Below are 20968 nucleotides of genomic sequence, written 5' to 3' on the forward strand. Positions count from 1 at the left end.
AAAAGACAAAAATGTATTATTATAATTATTATCATTGCTAACCAAATGAGTACTACTAATACCATCACCATCACCAACATTTGTTGACCACTTACTATACACACAGGACAGTCTGTCTTCACAACAGAGGACAGCTAGCAAAGTCAGAGCTATGATTAGAACTCGGAGTCTGCCTTGAGAGCCTGTGTTTCTAATCCACTAAACTATATATTATAGTTACAGTATTTGTCTTATTACAGTATTTGTTATGAAAGCTGAATGAAAACAAAATCTTCAAAACACCAATTTGATTCTGTATAACAGCCATACTCTACTGTAAAAAAGGAAATACAACAAAACAAAACAAAAAACCCACATGGATTTCTATTCCCAGTGACCATACACAAGTTTGTATTGCCCATACAAAATGGCCTTAGCTTCCGTGTTAGGACTGAATCATTTCCAAAGGTCGTTACCATCCTAAGATTCTATAAACCACCGTGGAAGTAGAATTACAATCAATATGTGCATTGTTTTTCCCCCATTCTTGAGGGAGTCAAGAAGACTTAAGCTTCTATCAGATTTTTTCCTGAGAGATGCACAGAAAGGAATCCAAGAGAAGTAAATCCATTATTACCAGCCATCCAAACCCATTTCAGCATTTTTTATTCAATCAACATGCTGTAAACGTTACTGAGGTTATCACACAATTACATTCTTCAGGTTCCTGTGGTCCATCACACTTCAAAATTGCAGGAAAAAAACCTTCTAAACAGAAACTATATAAACTGATTTCACCAAAATACCAAGTTTCAAGAGTCATATCTTTTTTTTTTCTTTTTGAGATGGAGTCTCGCTCTGTCACTCAGGATGGAGTGCAATGGTGCAATCTTGGCTCACTGCAACCCCCGCCTCCCGGGTTCAAGCAATTCTCCTGTCTCAGCCTCCCAAGTAGCTGGGACAACAGGCGCGTGCCACCACGCACAGCTAATTTTTTGTATTTTTAGTAGAGACGGAGTTACACCATGTTAGCCAAGACGGTCTCGATCTCTTGACTTCGTGATCCACCCACCTGGGCCTCCCAAAGTGCTGGGATTACAGGCATGAGCCACTGCGCCCAGCCGAGATTAATATCTTTTTTAATGCAGTTAGATAGACGAGTTCAGCCTGGCTTTGTTAGCCCAGAGTCCATGGGAATATTAAGCCAAATTCAATTTCACTTTCCAGAATCGCAAATGGTCCTTGACTCAAAAAATCTTAAAATCCAAGCAATGCCACATAAAGACACCAAATCATTGAGTCTGCATCAAAAACAAAATACATCCAAAGATCCAAGTATATATATTTACTTTACCAGAAGTAGAAGGTGGAAGTGCCCTGGAATGGAAATCAAAAGCTTTGTTCTAAGCAGCAAAGCTAGTCTTCCACATTTAACTTCTCTGTCATTCAGTTGCTTTATCATGCAACAAATGATGTCAAGACACCTACTAGTTCTAAATTCCTAGAATTCCATCAAAAGAATTAAAAACTTTCTAAGCAAAATCAATTCAATGGAAGAAGGATAGCATTTTAATAAATGATGCAAAAGGAACTCGATGAGCAAAAAGTTAACCTGAACCTAACCTCACCCCTTATATAAAAATTAATACAAAATGAATCATGGATTTAAGTGTAAAACTATGAAAACTTTTAGAAGATAACATGAGAGAAAACATTGTCAATCTAGGGCTTGATGAAGAGTTCCTAGACATAACACAAAAATCTTGATCCATCAAAAAAACAGATAAATTGGACTTCATCAAAACTTAAAACTTTTGCTCTGTGAAAGAACTCTTAAGAGGATGAGAAGAAGCTATGGACTGTGAGAAAATATCTGCAAACCACACATCTGGCAGAGGACTAGTAAATTGAATATATAAAGAACTTTTACTACTCAACATTATAAAAACACAATCTCATTAGAAAACGGGCAAAAGATATAAAGAGACGTTTCAATGAAGAACATATGGCAGATGGCAAATAAGCACATAGAAAGATGTTCAACATCAGTAGCGATTAGTTGCAAATTAAGACCACAAAGAGATATCACTACATACCTATTAGGACAGCTGAAACTAAAAATAAGAAAAGTTAACAATATCAAATGCTGGCAAGGATGTAAAGAAACTGGATCTCTCATACATTCCCAGTAGGAACAAAAATAGAAGAGCCACTCTGAAAAATAGTTTGGCAGTTTCTTAAAAAGCTAAACATACACTTAAAAAATGACCTAGCAATTACACTCTTGGGCATTTATCCCAGAGAAATGAAAATGTTTGTCCAAACAAACACTTCTACATGACTGTTACAGCAGTTTTATTTGTAACAGCCCAAAACTAGAAATAAATAAAATGTCCTTCAGTGGGGAGATAGTTTAAAAAAAAAAAAACTGTGGTATATTCATACCATGGAATACAACTCAGCAATGAAAAAGAATAAGTTATTGATAAACCTGAATGGATCTCACCTGCCCATCTCTCCAAACTCCTCTCTTCCCCCTACTCATTCCCTCCCAGATACACTGGCTGCTTGTTACTTAAACATGCCAGGCACATGCCCCCATCTCAGGGTCTCTGCACTTTCTGTTCCCTCTGCCTGGAACACATTTTCCCTAGATTCCCCCATGGCTCACTCTTTCACCTCCTTCATGTCTTTGCTCAAATACCACCTTACAGATGACTACTTCCTGGGAAACCCTAATTAAAGGTACAACCCATTACTCACATTCTGTTCCTCTCCTTCCTGCCTTATTTTTCCTAATAGCACATATGTCATCTGAACAACAGACAAAAATCTCTACCTTCTTTCCAGTGACAAATAAAAGACAATGCACAAAGAATATGCTTTGTTCCGTTGTATCCTGGTGCCTAAAAATGTTCTGAGATCATAGTAAATACACAAATAGTACTTGCTGGACGAATGAATTAAATACAGTTCATTCAATATATAAAGATGGTATATACTGGACTCTGCCTATCTTAGTGCCTCCCAAACTTCAGGTCACTCACATACCAACTTCAGTAATTTTCACAACAGATGCTTACCACAAGTACAACTGTTAACTTGTTTAAGTCTACTGCCTATGTTTTTTTATTTAAATACCTACTTTAGCCTCACCCTAAGCAATAAGTATAAAATTACAAATTTAGAATGCTAGTTATATACTTTTCGTAATATACAATGCATTACTATTACATATAAATGTTCATCAGGATATCCCTAAAATCATTCTTGATGCCTGCCATCAACAATGTGCACCAGACTGAGGCAAATGCTGTCCTTCATCTGTCCTTCTACTTTGCCAGACTTAGTGTAACAGTGGTCACAAGAAAGCAGGAACCCATAAACATGGTTAAACTTTAGAGAAATCTCGGAGATGAGAATGGCAGCCAAACAGCATTCCCCTTCTGACACCAGCTGGAAAGGTACAATACCCCCAATCCTTACTATTTACAACCACAAGTGAAAGACCATAGTAATCCCTTGTCTATGTGGAGCTTTTCAAAGTTCACCAACAATTCCCCATCTCTAATTATTCCCATTCCACAACTGAGGAAACTGAGGTTCAGAAAGGTAAATTGATTGACTCAAGGTCACATGATGTATGATTTTACCCAACATTTTCTGAGCTGTGTATCAATTCAAGCACAATAGGTTACAGCACCAAATAAGCCCAAACACGAAGTAGCTCAACACAACACAACCATGCTTCTTGCTAAAGTCACAGTCCTGGGAAGGTGAATATGTAGGTAGGACAGCTCTCCTCCACAGAGGCTCCGCCATTATAACCACATGGCTTCCAAATCAAAGTGGTCATCACCACCTAACAGGAAGGGAAAAAACATAAAGGAAACATACAGGAGTTCTTTATAAGCTGGACTGGCCTACAGCCTCTACTCACATTCCATCAGTCTAGAGCTATTCCGTGGCCTTGTCCAGCTGCAAGGCAAGCTGGGAGATCCAGTACAGCCATGTGTCCAGAGAAAAGAAGAGCTGGCTTCAGTTAACGGATAAGAGTTCTTGGCATGTTTTTAAAGAAAGCTCTGTCAAGGCTTTCTTCTGTGTAATTTATTGTAATGTACATTCGAAAAAAATGTATATGTATCAGTAATTTACCAAGCCCATACTTTCATGGACACTATTACTTATGGAGGGGCTCAAAGGTGGATTTAAATATTTTTAATAGTGAATAGATTTAGAAGAAAAATGTGAAGTCAATGATATTGATACTTAAACATCACAAAAAGCCCTGAAGGGGTACTACTATTACTTTACCCTAGATGAGGCACCGAAGTGTTAAACCAGTTGTCCGAGGCACAAAGCTAGTAAGTGGCTTACATGTCACATTAGCCATGGAAGAGCCTTGCAGCAGATGCTCTCAGTGCTCCATCCGCATGGCCTCAGATCGCGCCACCATTTTTATACAGACTCACTGTGCACTCTTACTCCCAAGAGCAGCCCCGGCAGGTCTTTGTCTTAAGATGCTGAAGACAACATGCCCTTAAAGAACCTTGAAGAGGGTATATAAATACTTCAACTCTCTTGCCCCTAACTACAACTCTGAGGTGTAACCTACACAGTTTCCATAGCTGTCCTGTGGAATTAAGCAAAGTCACCCTCTTTGGGATTCAGTTTAATAACACACCCTTCTCAGCCTCCTTCCCTTCAACTTCTCTAAACCCCTTTGAGTTTTTCCTGAGAATGCCTCCCCGAAAAGTCACTTTCACATGAATCCTTTTCTCAGGATGTGTGACCAGGGAACAATAAGAAAAGTCTTAGGGCTACTATGGTCCAAGGTTCCCCAAACAAGAATCACTCATACACAATTCTTGCTACATCTAGAGAACACTAATACCAGTATCAGTTTATTTATGATGTTTATTTTAACTTAAAGATAGAGAAAACTTTAGAGCACTACCTATACTGTTTGTGTAAGTAGAAGGAAATAGCATAATTAAAAAATAAAAGGGATTCAATTCTGATTATTTGAGGTATAAAGCCCTAAGCTGAAGATCTTAAAGGCATACAAGCACAAAACTGAAAATTTCTCCGTGACAAAATCCTAAGGTTCCAAAGACAGTAACAATGAATTCAGCACTATGTGACTCACTGGTATTGGATGCTGCATCCCTGCGTTACCTAAACTCATCTCGTGTACTGCCAATGGATGTGTCCCGTGCTCTGGGCAGCACTGTTTCAACAGCCATTTTGCAAAGTTAAGCATGTATCTGGCACACAGCATAATCCCTGATACATGATAGATGTACAATGAATGTTAAACAGAGTTTAGTAAGGAAACTGAGTCTCTTCCCTAAAGCCATGCTGTTGATCAGTGGGCCAGAAACAGGCACAACTGAACCTTTTCTCTGCATACCATCTGCCTGCATCTAGAACAGAGATGTGATTCACTCCTAAAAATCCACTACGATTCTTCCTAGATGACTTCATCTACAGCAGTAAATCTACACATTTATATAGATTTTTTACTCTCTTATAACATTTGTTTTCCCCATTCTCCCCAAAACTCGTTGAGCATTCCATGGAATATTATTGCTGGCTAATTTTCACCACTATTTGCCTATTGGCATAACTGCACCCACTTTTTATCATGCTCCTTTTTCAACTACTGCTATTACTCCTTTTTTTCTTTCATTAGAACCCTCAGAAGTGATTTCACTTTTATGTTCATTATTGTTCATTTACAATCAGCTTTTGATTGCATGCTGATTGTTCTTAAATTTCAACTTTAGACTGCTGAAGAAAAACAGTGCTTGGTGTTAGCTTCTGATTACCAAAGATCAGCTGAATTAAGTTACAAAACTGTTTTTCAAAAGGCCTGGAACATAGGTAGTAAAATGTTAGTGTTTTTGTTTAACCTTGGGTGAGCTGTCTGGATAAAGAGAATGGTTAAAAACTAAGTGAGATTAAAAATAATAATGAGGTTTGCTGGATTTACTTAAAATCAAAATTAAAAAATACCAAAATTGATACATCTGAACAAGGCTCTGCATTTATTCCAATCTCTTGTTATTGTTTAAAATATTTCTAGAGCTCCTATTTGGGAAATGACAATAAACCTGTGCCCCTTTCCTTGGGATATTCTTCTCAATTGCAACTCGTCTGTCTTTAAGTTGATTTCACTCGTAGAAATGGTCAGAGCTTCTCAAATCCAACACTAGCAAATAAGGTGTAGGAAACAATGTTTTAGTTGGAAAACAAGTGCTGGAAGCATAAAGCAAAAGAACTCATGGCAGTGGTCCATGAGCTAGCTCTCCAAGCAGCCAGAAAAGCATGCATCTCCAGCACAAGTTCAGAGACTCCAGAAGTGCCAAGGTGAAAAAACAAAGGCTCATCTGGTCACATATTAGGTTGGTGCAAAGTTACAAATTTCAAAAACCGCATTACTTTTGCACCAACCTACAATTTCAGATATGTTTGATCAAAAAAATCAACCACACCCACGTTGTCTCAATGCAGGGTGGTTCTGGAGGTCTGTGAGGTCAAAACTATTTTCATAATAATACTAGGATGACTTTGTCACTCTCATTCTTCACAAATGTACAGACCACAAAAAGTTCATTGATGTGTGTATTAGTATCCTAGGACTGGCATACAAAGTACCACATACTGGGTATCCTAGGACTGGCATACAAAGTACCACAAACTGGGTGGCTGAAACAACAGAAAGGTATTCTCTCGCAGTTTAGGAGGCTTATTAAAGTCTGAGATCAAGGTATCGGAAGGGTTGGTTTCTTCTGAGGGCTGTGAGGGAGAATCTGGTCCATGCCTCTCTCCTAGCTTCCAGTGGTTCACAGGCAATCTTTGGTGTTCCTGGCTTGCAAAAGCATCACTACTTTCATCTTCACATGGCTTTCTCCCTGGGCGTGTGTGCCCGAGTATAAATTTTCTCTTTTTATAAAGACACCAGTCATATTGAATTAGGGCCCTCCCTAACGACCTCATTTTAACTTGATTTCCTCTATCTATCTCTTACCTTCTATCTCCTTTAAAGATAGAGTCTTTACAGAGAAAATCAAATTACATTAGGTCACATTCTGAGATACTGAAGGTTAGATTTCAACATAGGAATTTTGTGGGGGACACAATTCCACCCATTATCAGGCATAATTCAGTGGACCCACGTGAGTGGCATCCTGAGGAGATGTGCAGGGCAACAGCTGTGACAACAAGGAAGTTGTTTAAGATCTCTGAGCCGCAGTTTGTTCCTCTTTAAAATGGGCTTAGTAGCTAGGCATGGTGGCTCACACCCGTAATCTCAGCACTTTAGGAGGCTGAGGTGGGAGGATCACTTGAGGCCACAAGTTGGAGACCAACCTGGGCAACAAAGCAAGACCTTGTCCCTACAAAATTAAAAAAAAAAAAAAATTGGCCAGGCATAGTGGCATGCACCTGTAGTCCCAGCTAATCTGGAGGCTGAGAACAGAGGATTCGTTGTGCCCAGAAGTTCAAGGATGCAGTGAGCTGTTATACGATCTTGCCACTGCACTCCAGCCTGGGTGACACAACAAGACCCCATCTCTACATAAATAAGTAAAGAAAATAAAATGAACTTAGCAATGGCTATAATAATGCCTTCCTCCTAGGGCTGCCATGAATACTCAACATGATAATCCTCCTCAAGTGCACAGCGCCAAACCTGGCCCACAGAATGTGCTTGATAAACATCAGGTGTCTATTTGTACATGTGCTTCACTTCAGGTTATCCAGACACCATTAATAGCCATTGTACAGGCAAGTACAACAGAAGAGGACTCTGTGTGTGTGTGTGTGTGTGTGTGTGTGTGTGTGTGTCAGAGAGATGGCACCCTGCAAGGGAATGGCATCCTGGTTCCTGGCAAACAGGTTCCTGCCTTGCTCCCTGAGCTACTGGGATGGGCATCTGCCACCTGTGACACGGAACTGGAATAAAATGAATGAATGTAAATGATTGTCAAATAAACATTCATCAAGTCTACAATAATCATACAAACACACTAAACAGCGTGGTCCAAAAGTACTCAGTGTTTGTGTTTGTTTCTGAACTTTGTGGTGAAAGGAGGTGCTCCCTACCATTTTCACTTTGCAAACATTTATTCTGTGATTTAAACTACAACTACTACGACCGCCATCACTCACTTATCACCAGAAACTGGGTAAATCATTATCTTACTTGTTTTTATTAATTTTTTGAAATGTATGTAGAGCTTACATTTAATTCAGTGTTTAATATTAGCAGTGTTTTTGGTCTTTGGAAGTTTGATGATGTTTCTGTAACCTGAAGTATGCTGAACTTAAAACTCTTGTTTACATCAATTAGCCTACAGAAAACAGGTTTGCTTTATGGTGAAACCATTTCTGTCCTCCAAGGCTGTATAATTAACTTCTTATCCTCTTCCTACATTCAGTGCTGGAATGGGTATGGAAGCAGAGAACAAATTGGAATGTCTTTAGTGAGGATTTACAGTATCCCCAGAGGGCTGGGGTGCTCTCACAACACCAAACACACCTCACTGTAATTGCCCATTTCTCATCAGTCTCCAACAAATGAGACTGTAGGTTCCTTAAAGGCAGCAACTGTCTCATATCCCCAAGCTTCCTACAAACCCACCACCTGCAACCTCCACCTCCCAGGTTCAAGTGATTCTCCTGACTCAGCCTCCCAAGTAGCTGGAATTACAGGTGTACACCATCACACCTGGCTAATTTTTGTATTTTTAGTAGAGATGGAGTTTCACCATGTTGGCCAGGCTTGTCTTGAACTCCTGACCTCAGATGATCCACCCACCTGGGCCTCACAAAGTGCTGGGATTACAGGCATGAGCCACCGCCTAATAGTGTGCCTAATAGTGGAACTGTGCTGCATTTGACCCACTGAAAGAATCAATGAATATGAATATTTAACAGAAACATTATCAGGAAAGATATTTCTTAATAGACGTTTTAGTTGGACATGGGAAACTGAAAATGTAGCCCAAGCTACATATGAGACAACATTTCTACTCAGGTGAATGTTAACATAAGGTATACCTCCACGGAACACTCATGTTCATAGCAGCATTATTCACATAGCCAAAAAGGGAAAGCAACCCAAGTGTCCACCGACAAATTAATGGATTAAAAAATATATACACATATCATGGAATATTATTCAGCCTGATAAGGAAGTTTTTGCACATGCTGCAACACAGATGAACTTTGAAGACATTATGCTAAATGAAATAAGCCAGTCATAAAAGAATAGCTATAGTATGAATCTTTTTAGATAAGGTTCCTAGAGTAGTCAAATTCACAGAGATCAAAAGTAGAACAGTGGTTGGCAGGGACTAGGGGAAGGGGAGATGGGGGAGTTAGCATTGAATAGGTACAGAGTTTTAGTAGGGGAGGATGAATAAGTTCAGGAAATGGATGATGGTGATGGCTGCACAACAATATGAATATATAACAATGCCCGAGTATGGTTAAAATGGCAAAATGATAAAAATGGCAAAAATGGTTAAAATGGTCAATTTTATGTCATGTATATTTTACTACAATAATAAATATATAATAAAAATTTTAAATTAAAGAATATACACATTCATATTTTTTAGTACCTTTAGAAGCTTTGGAAATCAAAAACAAGGTTTCAGAGACAAAAAAGGAACTTAATGATCCAAATTTTTAATCAAAAAAGCAATTCTTTTGCCACCTCCCTCAACACCCTAAAAGTCAATCAGAAAACACTGCTTTGTGTCAATAATTAATTTTACCTAAATTATGACAATGTTGCTTAACGTCAAAATTCCAGGAAAAATATTCCACTGACCTGAAAAGAAGGACTCTGAAGTATGCAGGAGGAAACAGATTCATCCTGTAGCACATGACAACATATCTTCAAGAAAGGAACACTATGACTCTTGGCTTACCATAAGCGTAACATTACTGATATACTGCCAATATTAAGCAAAATGAAATACCACTACTAAATATTCTCGCTTGGGGCCCTTTAACATAAAGAAAATTTAGTATTTTTCTCTCATCTTCCTATAAAGTTTAACTCTGTAAGTCTCCCCACATATTAAAATTATATTTTATACAAAATATAGTCATAAAAGCTATTTTATACTGGTCATAAAAGCCTCATCATAAACTCATATCAAACAAAAAAGAAAGGATCCATTAGACACTCACAACATGCTATGCTGTGAGTTTTGGACGTGGGACTCCAATCCTAAAAGTGTCCTCAGGCCCACCCTCGCTTAGGACAAGTCACAAGCCTTCTGCCTCCATTTCCAACCATCCTATTCAACACTGAGCCATTCAGTCCTTCTGCATCATTTTAAAATTCATGAGGATAATCTGTTTACAACTTCAACATCTCAAAATTTACTTAGTTTTTCTAATGTGCCAAATAGCACGTATATTTTTTTCCATGGTAATTATAAAAAAGTTAAAAGCTGAAAAATTCCTTTTTTCCCTGTATTGTTGGCTTTCAATTTTAATGATACATCACTTTAAAAGAGCCCTGAATCTTAACAAAGAAACACTCATCATTAATAGTTTATTCCCTTAATCAAAAATAATTAATAACTCTCCACTTTCTATTACTTATTAAAGGCCCACGTAAGCCCTCAGGCTGGAATGAGAATGCCTATGAGAACTGGTTTTCCCCCTTTCTTTCAAAGGTAGGAAAGGACTTACTAACTCAAATAAGTCCTTCAAGTCCAGATGGTATAGCATAGCATCTCAACAACAGGTAAGAGAGTACAAGCAGAAGCTGGGGACAAAAAGCAAAGGATAAAAAATAGTTCCTTATAAAAATGTGAAGAGATCTCCATTGATAAGGAGAAAACCTTAATATTTTCTGGTAAAGCTATAATGCTGATCCCTACCTCCAATCAATGCTGTGGGCAAGCCAATCAATGCTGTGGGCACGGGGAAGGGAGGGGAATGGAGGGGAGGGGAGGGGAGGGGAGAATATGGTGCCCTAAATGGATCAGGCCACTCCCCAGACACTGTACCCAGAGCCGAGCCCTGCTTCAGGCAGGGAGGAAAGCATGGTGCTGTTCCTCTCCACAGGCCTCCCGACTTCAGCCACAGACAATAAGATGGGGGTGGATCCCTTACTTAAAACCAGACAATATCGAAACAATAAAGTTTGGCCGGGCACGGTGGCTCACGCCTTAATCCCAGCACTTTGTGAGGCCAGGTGGGTGGATCACCTGAGGTCAGGAGTTCAAGACAAGCCTGGCCAACATGGTGAAACTCCATCTCTACTAAAAATACAAAAATTAGCTAGGTGTGGTGGTGTACACCTGTAATTCCAGCTACTTGGGAGGCTGAGTCAGGAGAATCACTTGAACCTGGAAGATGGAGGTTGCAGTGAGCCAAGATCTCACCACTGCACTCAAGCCTGGGCAAGAGAGTGAGACTCTGTCTGAAAAAATATAAATAAAAATAAATAAATTCAGCTTTCAGAGACACTGAAATGTGAAAAAGAAAAAAAAAAGGTATCTTACAAAGAAATATAAGTAACTGTCACAAGATCACAAAGCTATGGAGTGCTGAAGGCAAGAGTTAAACCCGGGCAGTCTGATTCCACTCATGGTGTACATCTAGTATCCTGGCATAATGACTCACAGCATTGAATCGATGCCAAAGTCGCCCAAATGATCTCCATTCTTGCATTTCTCCAACCCTCTCCACACTATATCCAGAAAGAGTACTCTACGCATTAAACTGCCCTTGCCACTTCACTGTCTAAAACCCTTCAATGGCTCCCCATTGCCCTCCTCAAGAACAAGCTTAGCTTCATTACCAGGCCTACCAGGATCAGCGATCTTGTCCTTGCTCTTGTCTCTGGCCTCATTTCTCACCGTAAACTCTACAAGGCAGCCCTCCTGAACCTCCTTAGGGCTCTCAAGTCACAACTCTGGGACTAAGACAGCCCACAAATGGAAACACAGCAAGCACAGGGAGAAATGGATGGGAGCAGAAAAAAGATGCTAGTCCCCCCACTCCAACCCACAGGACCCAAACTTACACAAACCATGCCTTGTGCTTTGCCATGTCTCCATTATCAATTCATATATTATGTCAAATCCCTCGAATTTTAAAATAAAAATAAAATTCAAAGGTAAATGTTAGAAATCTATGCATTTATGGCTACTGCCTAAGTCCTATTCTTTTGGAATCATTTCTAGAAAGGGTAAAAGCTGACCACACTCAGTACACTGGTCAAAGTCTGAACCCAGAATACCAGGAAACTCCATCCTCCAACACCATCCCCCAAAGCCCACATTGCAAAGGCAATGACATTTCACAATTTCTCCAGCATTCTTGAAACGCTGAGGGCAGTAGTTTGTGCTAAGCACACAGTGAAAGTCATGTCCAGTTGGCCGTTGGTTCATGCTGTGGCTACTGCCAATTCTTTAAGTGTTCCCTCACCTCAAATCTTTGATGCACGAGGTCCAGCAGCCATCACTACTAAGTCAACACTGAGACATGTAAATGTTTGTGAAATGAGTAATAACCAGGATGGTACAATTAAGCTCCCCATGAGCGCCTCCCCACTGCCACCTCAGGCCTCACCAGACATTCATCCCAACTGTGGAATCCTGAAGATAATCAGAGCCCGGGAGGCAGATCTTCACCCCTCTGAGCCTCAGATTCCCCAGAAGTAAGCTGGGAACAATAACTCCTATTTCACATGGCTACTGCAAGGACGAAGTGAAATAAAATGTATGGAAGCACCAAGCCAGTGACTAACCCTGAGATGGCAGCAAATGATAAATGCTTACTGAATCTGGGAAAGCAAAATTATTCTAGCTCAATAAAGCCTTTTAAAAAGACCAGCAAATTTAGCTTCAAATTCAGTGCAAGAGAAATAATCATCCTGGGCCCACCATCGGGTCATATGCCAAATGTCTTAAATATCATCTTATTTAATCTTTGTAACTATCTGTGCAAACGATCCCCTTTTCAAGTAACAGTAAATTGAGGCTCAGTCAGGTTCAATAATTTGCTCCAGGTTGCAGAGAAAGAACATGGGAGATGGCATAAGAATTTGAACTCCGTTGAATTTGAACCCAGACTTCGTGTCTTTAATCTCCCTACTACTCTGTTGACAAGATCCTGAAGCCAGAGAGAGAGGAAGGTGGATAAGAGTCCAGAAAGGGCAACCATGCCAAGTTGATCAGCACACCTTCATCAGCACAAGTCCAAATGACCAAAGGCGAGTGTCACTCAAGGGCAAAAAGATGGGGAAAGGTAAGCAATCAGTTTAACTGCCTAGTTCAGCCCAACTAGGATCTTTCAGTGACAGAGCTTAATAATTTAACAGCATAAGTCCTTTATCAGCATGAGGCGGGTGACTCCCTGGCACTGTGATTTTAAGCAAATGACTACAGGGCCTCTCTATGCCTCTGACTGCTTCTATAAAACATGGAGACTGTGAAATCTCCCCTGCAGTGATGTTATAAGGGTTAAGGAAATAATGTGTGGAGATTACTTCAGACAGCCTTGTTATATACTACATGCCCAAGGAACAGTTCTATGATTATGAGGACCCTTTCACAACTAGGATTTCTATAGCCCCTTCCTTCTTCCTCATTTGCTGAAATGAGCCACATCATCCCTCAACTTCTCCTGTTCCTTACCTCCCTCTCCATTCTCTGTGCACCCTACTCATTCACTGAGACCACAAATGCTTACTGAATACCAACTCCGGCCAGCTGGGGAATCACTCACGCTGTTACATTAAGCTGTATCACTTTGCCTCTGTGGAGCTTACATTCTTCAACTTGTAGGAGAGCGGGGAAGATGGCCAATAAACAAATAACACTACCAGGTACAGTCAAGTGTTATAAAGAACAAAGCAGATAAGGGTACAGAGAATAATCCCTGGAAAGGCAGGGCTGGGTAAGGTAATTAGGAAAAAGCCTATCTGAAGAATCAACGTTGAATCAGAAAGCTGATGAAGACAGAGATGAGGCAATGAATGATCAGAGGGAATAGTTCTGCAGACACAGGGTAAGTGGTTGACAGAGGCCAACAGTATCTTAGAAGGCTAAGAACACAGCTCAATTGCAGTACCCACTATGTTTTAGTATAACTACAGGTTTATAGGCCAATTGTACCTCAGTGCCCTCTGAAGGTAGGAGCTGTGTTTCTTATTCCTGTCTGCATTCACTCAGTCATATTTATCTGCCCAACATTCTATAAAGCATGAGCTGTAATAAGCATTCAGAAAATATTTGCTACATAAATGATATTTGTTTGATTTTTCAGTTGTGGGGGTTAATTTTATTCCCTGCTGAATTCTGGGCTTTCTGAAGCCCCATTTAGACTTCCTTGTATACCCGAAAGTGCCATTGTCCCTCAACTTCTGCTATCCACCACCTCTCCCTTCTCCATACTAAACTGCTCACTACAACTACTCTCCCCCTGTTCTCTCACCTCTGCCTCTGCATGAATTCACCTGGACTGCCTTCTTCATCATCTCCACCTTCCTCACAAACTCTCAAGATTAATCTCCAAATTTCATTAGTGTACTGATATTACCATTTGTTCAAATATTTCCAAATCTCTCAAGTTCTTCAGTAAAACTTTTCCATCAAGTAACAGAAAGTGATGCATCAAGTGACAATTGCAGATTGAGTGGTAAAGACAGCTGAAGGACAAATGATCTGAGGTTACTTATGTAATTTCTTTTCCTCCCCCAAATATGCCATATTTCAGTGACTTTCTGGGCTTTGCGCCTGCAGAACTAGACCAGGGTACGAGGGCAGGAAAGTTCTCACTACTGTGGGTCTGTGCACTCACTCACCCATAAAAGAAATGCCTTATTTACAGCAAACAAAACCAATTTAGGACAAAGCTATCACTTAACGGTCTTCCCCACAAGGAAGGTCAATAGTTTAGCATCTAAATTATTTGAGATGGATTCCCTTTTCTAAAAGCAGAAATTGCAGCTGTACTTCATTTTAAAAAAAGAAAAAAGTCAAATATTTATTCTCCTAGGCAAGAGGGAGATATAGGTAAGTCACAACTTCCAATGCAGCCGCCACAGCCTCATTTAGCTGATAAGAACTTGCCCATAACCTTTAGTCCTTCACTTACAAAAGTCATGCATTCATCTTTCTCCTCCCACTTCCGTAAAGGCAGAAAATTAGGCTGGAGCCATTCTTTCTGAGTATACAACAGCAGGGGCATGGGTTTAAGCAGTTTCTTTGACAACATACATTCCTCTGTAAGTCCCTGGACAGAAGCTCTGGGCTGCACAGAAAACACACAACAAGGATTCTAAAATAGGAGGCCTGGCCAGGCACAGTGGCCCACATCTGTAATCCCAACACTTTGGGAGGCTGAAGGGGGCAGATCACTTGAGGTCAGGAGTTTGAGACAAACCTGACCAACATGGCGAAACCCCATCTCTACCAAAAATACAAAAATCAGCCAGGCATGGTGGCGTGCATCTGTAGTACCAGCTACTCAGGAAGCCGAGGCAGGAGAATCGCTTGTACCCAGGAGGAGAAGGTTGTAGTGAGCCAAGATCAGGCCACCGCACTCCAGCCTGGGTGAGAGTGAGACTCTCTTTCAAAAAAAAAAGTAAAATAAAATTGGAGACCTGAAAGGCAGTGCTTCTCCTACAAGAGAGCTCCATGAACTTCCACTAGCCAAAGAGGGGAAATACCCTAAGAGACAACAAAACTGTGCTTAGACTTAACTTTAAGAACCATTTCAAACTCAGTGCCCTCAGCCAACATTTCCCCTAAGACTTGACTGGCAGTATGTACTCATATCTTGCCCACCATGGCAGTGCCTGGCTATATTACACCACCAAGTACTGCACACTCTTTTCGCTTGGCTATATGGACACAGCAACATGGCCCCTGTCTACCAGGATTTAGGTCTTTGGAAAGACTTCTAACCATGGTTAGACCCTTACTGCTAAATTCACTGAACACCACTCTGCTAAAAGTTTCAAAGCCAGCCTAACTTAGATTTATAATAGGGGGCATGTACAGTACATTAATTACATGCCTGTGCTTTGGCTGCCAGGACTGGGATTCAGCCTCTGTATGGTTTAAACCCCTGAAACCTCCTTAGCAGACCCTGCAGGTCTCCACATGATTTGGCCCTTGTCTTCCTCTCAGACCTAGTCTACTACCACTTTCCCCCTCTAATTACCTAGACATGCCCAGCTCATTCTCATCTCAGTCTTTGCACTTGCTGTCTGCTCTGCCTAACACACTCTTCCCCTTAGTCTCACCTAGCTGGCTACCTTTCATCACTCAGGTCTCAGCTCAAATGTCAAAAAGGCCACCTCCAGGATCACTTACATATAATGCTGAGCAATGTGAAGTATGTGTATGCATACATATAATTTCACCTAAAGTACAAAACTGAACAAAACCAGTGTTATAAGTCAGGGGACTGGTGACCCTTTGTAGGGTGGAGGTAGTGACAGGCAGGAGCACCAGGGGGCCTCTGGGTTGTTGTTAAATGATCGTTTTCTTCATCTGTACCTAGTTAGCTGGGTTTGCATTCAGTTTATGAAAATTCATCAAGTTGTTCATTTGTAACTGTTCATTTTTCAGTATGTCTTGTATTTCAGTTTAAAAAATTATGCCAATCAAAAACACACCATATCAAATAGGTCTCCTCTGATCATCCAGTCTAAACTACCCTGCTGTGAAGCAATCCATTCTCCATCCCATGACCCTGACTGATTTTCTTCACAGAATCTGTCATTGGCTGAAATCATTTTTATTATTGGTTATATGTGTACTGGCTCACTCTCTCCCACCTCTATTAAAATAAAGTATCACGCGGCCAAAGACTCTGCCTGCCTCATTCACCATCCCCAAACCCCAGGGCCTACAACAGTCCTGCCAAATGGTATGGGCTGAATAAAAACTATATGAAAAATAAGAAATGACTAAAGTGGACCCTTTAAGGACGTACTATCAATCAAAAGTCAAAACAGTAAAGCTAACAGCAAAGGTGAAAAATTAAAAAAAACCTTCAATGACACTAAGCATCAGGAATATGTGTCAAATGTTAAATTTAACCATAGGAAGGAGGTAGACAAAATGTCATTCTATGGGTATCTTTGAGAGACCAGTTAAAGTTATTTCTCTAAGCAGAAACTGGGTCTTTTATTTCTGTACAGACAACAGTTTTTCACAAGGCCTGGTGGTATAAAATAGGTCTGGGCCAAGAGTGGCAACAGATTTCTGAGACACTTGGTGAGGATTCTTAAGTATGATGAGAGAAGTGGGCCATGTTTAACTGCAATGTCTGCCACGGGCAAGGGACTATGGAAACGTAATATCAAATCAGTGTACATGAAACAGATCATAGGAAGCACCCAAGAATTTGAAAATTGCAATACTCACCATTTTTATGGACAATTCTAAGATGGTCATAAAGAAAAAAATAAAAATGTGTCAGTGGTGCTAATGACTTGGATGTTATATAGTTACTACTGGCATGCAGATTAATTTGCATGTTGATATAATATATTTTCATGAGGAAGTATATACTCACCAGGAAACAGCATGGTGTAACGGAAACGTAAAGGTAAGCCTTTACTCTGGAATGCCACAAACTCTCACTGTATCGTTGAATATGTCATTGAACTTCTTTAGGCCTCAATTTCTCTACCCATGAAATGAGCTGGCTGGACTAAATGATTGCTAATGTCCATTTCCAGTTCTTGGACACTGTATACCTTTCTATCTTTAAAAAAACCTATTTTTACCTTCTAAGAATTTACAGAATAACACATCATCCACAAGTATGTAAATCATAGTAACCAGATGGGGTGTGCTAACAGATCTTTTTACCCAGTTTTCTTGACAAACCAAGAGTATCTCTCCCCAACCAGATTTTCTCCTGTGTTGCGTTCAGCCTCTTATTTCTTGGTTAGGGAAGTAGGCTTCACATATTTCAGCTAAACACTCTGCATTTTCAGTTTCTCTGTACAATTCATGAGTTTTCACTGCCCTGGGCCCCATGTTTCTCATCAATTCAAGTCTACACTCATGGTTAGCACCCTAGTTCTTGTTTTTTCTAACACTTAAATAATGAATAGGACTTCATCACCTGGAGGTATTCTCCTTACTCTATTACAACAGTTATTTGTGAGTTTTAATTAGACAAAACTGCCATTCCTTTTGCTACCTCATTATACTGTCAAGCACCTATTAAGAATATTACAGTAGTAAGTATTAGCACCTTTTAAATTTACATTAACAATAACAGAGAAATGGGGAGGCAGGAAATGAAAGGAGAGGGGTAAAAATAGCTCACAGATGTCATAACCAAAGTTTAGAGTAACTCAAAAAATCATTAATCACTATTTTTTAAATTTTCTAAAAAACTATACTATGCACATCCTGGTTAAAATTGTATGAGTGATAATTTGCCTCTCATCAATTAAAAATGGGGAAATAGGCAAGGTCATTAACTCTGCTGTGGCTGAATCCCAGACTGTGCTTTCTTTAAAAGGGAAGAGAGATAATCTACGGAGACTAACCAGTTCAGTGGTTGAGTGATTTCTACAAGAGTCATCACCAACTCAAAACTTTCCTGAAGTCCTTCTGACTATTTTAACGCTTGCCATCTGCAGAAGGTAAAAATCTGCTAGAGGCCAAGTTCCAATCGCTATCCAGCCCACCACTGACCCTCTTTGATTTCATTCTCCATCAACAAGGAGGACATGGACAGGGTCAATGGTCTAATGCGTTTTAGTGACAGGCCTGATTTTTCATTGGAAAGAAGAGAAAGATCGTTTCCCATTTTTCTCCTTGACCCACGGATTTGACCAACTCAGGCACATTAAAAGTCTGCAAAAGCAGGTAGCCTGCAGGAAGTTCACCCTAGGGGGTGAGTTCCTAGTTGGGCTGAAACGGGTTTCCAGGCATGTTTATCACGTGGTCTAAACGTACTCAGGGTTAGTGCCAGAAGTTTGAAAAGCAGAATTAGTAGAGCTGACAATAAAACCTCAGGGCTCCAAAACCCGGTCCAAGAAACTTTTCTTAAACTTGCGTCCAGCGCCTGCTTCAGCGCCTTCGCCATGAGTCTGCGCGGGCAGACAGCGGAGACTCTAGTGCGTTGGGTCGCTCATACCCCGAGGCACCCGGGGCTGCCGCCGCGCCGCCCCTGCCCCACACTGGAGCGGAGTTCCCTGCTGCGCCTGGACCCGGCGCCGCGTCACCTCCCGAAGTGGGGCGCCCGAGGGGCCGCGCAGGGGGTCAGGCGGAGACCAAGAGTAGCAGGGGGCGAGGGAAGCCCGGGCAGGCCGGCGCCGCTGCTAGCGCCCGCAGCTCCTGCCGCCACGCTCACCTGGGACCCGGCCGCCAGGAAGCGGGGCCGCAGCGCTAGGGTTCGCAGAAGCTTCCCGGCCTGCGCTGCTACGGGGGACGCCATCTTAAACAGGAAACTCGGCACGGGGCAGTAGGGCGGGCGCGGGCAGGGGAAGGAGGCGGAGGAGGAGCAGCGGGAGGAGGGGTCAGAGGAGAAGCGGGTGCGGGGAGGAAAAGCAGGAGGAGGCAGAGGCGGTCCGGGCCGGGCCTGACCCCTGCGTCCCGGGGGCACAGGCGTTCTTAAGGCTGCAGAGCCCTGGGTCCCCCACCCGGCCCCGGTTCACTTTGAGCGGTCCCAAGGCCTGAGGGCCTACTGTCCAGTCCCCGGGTTATCGTCCTGAGCAAAGACAGACCCCGAGCCCTGCGGTCTTGGGGCTCAAACAGTCCCTGGATGGCCAAACAAGCGAATATTCGCCATGGCAGTGGGTGCTGGAAGGGTGGCTCACGGAGCTGACGCCCTCTGCAGAGAACCGTGGTCTAGTCCTGCGGTCACGAGGCCTATCTGGGACAGTGGTGTTTGAGCTGAGACTTTAACGAATAGAGACAGGTGAGGTTCCTGCAGCCCAGGGCTTCAGGTGAGTCAAGGAGAGGCCATTGGAAGCTCTCCATCCCTTAAGGAGTTGTGGGTGTTTTGTTTTGTTCTATCCTTAACCTAAGATCAATGTAAAGCTGAGAGATGAAGCCAGGTGGGTCGGTTGGGGACTTGGAGAACTTCTCTGTCTAGCTAAATGATTGTAAATGCACCAATCAGAGCTCTGTGTCTAGCTAAAGGTTTGTAAACACACCAGTCAGCACTCTGTGTCTAGCTAATCGGGTGGGGACTTGGAGAACTTTTCTGTTAGCTAAAGGATTGTAAATGCACCAATCAGTGCTAGGTGTCTGGCTAAAGGTTTGTAAACACACCAATCGGCACTCTGTAAAAACGCACCAATCAGCGCTCTGTGTCTAGCTAAACGTTTGTAAATGCACCAATCAGCACTCTGTAAAATGGACCAATCGGCACTCTGTAAAATGGACCAATCAGCAGGATGAGGGTGGGGCCAAATAAGGGAATAAAAGCTGGACACCAGAGCCAGTAGTGGCCCCTAGTTGGGGTCTCCTTCCACGTTGTGGTTGCTTTGTGCTTTTGCTTTTTGAGGTAGCTCTTGCTGCTGTTCACTGTTTGGGTCCGCACTATCCTTATGAGCTATAACACTCACCACAAAGGTTTGCAGCTTCACTCCTGAGGTCAGGGAGACTGCGAACCCACTGGGAGGAATGAAGAACTCCGTATGCCCCACCTTCGAGGGCTGTAACACTCACTGCGAAGGTCTGCAGCTTCATTCGTGAAGTCAGCGAGACCACGAACCCACAGGCAGGAACAAACAACTCCGGACGGGCCACCTTTAAGAGCTGTAACACTCACTGTGAAGTCTGCGGCTTCACTCCTGAAGTCAGCGAGACCACGAATCCACCGGAAGGAAGAAACCCCAGATACATTTGAACATCTGAAGGAACAAATTCTGGTCACGCCATCTTTACCGCGAGGGTCTGCAGTTTCATTCTGGAAGTCAGCGAGACGATTAAGAACCCACGGGAAGGAACCAATTCCGGACACA

At 41.8% G+C, this 20968-nt stretch overlaps 1 protein-coding gene across 1 annotated transcript in view; it reads right to left on the bottom strand.

Moving 5' to 3' along the window:
* SUCLG2 (succinate-CoA ligase GDP-forming subunit beta) overlaps window positions 1-19483 on the bottom strand; it is a 285838-nt gene extending 266355 nt beyond the window's left edge. The window contains exon 1 of the mRNA XM_034956854.3: window positions 19351-19483. Within this exon, the coding sequence (XP_034812745.2) occupies window positions 19351-19434 (84 nt within the window). The 5' untranslated portion in view covers window positions 19435-19483. The remainder of the gene's footprint in view (window positions 1-19350) is intronic.
* Window positions 19484-20968: the final 1485 nt, after the last annotated feature.

This window comes from Pan paniscus, chromosome 2 (genome assembly GCF_029289425.2).
Source record: "Pan paniscus chromosome 2, NHGRI_mPanPan1-v2.0_pri, whole genome shotgun sequence".
Classification (NCBI taxonomy): domain Eukaryota; kingdom Metazoa; phylum Chordata; class Mammalia; order Primates; family Hominidae; genus Pan; species Pan paniscus.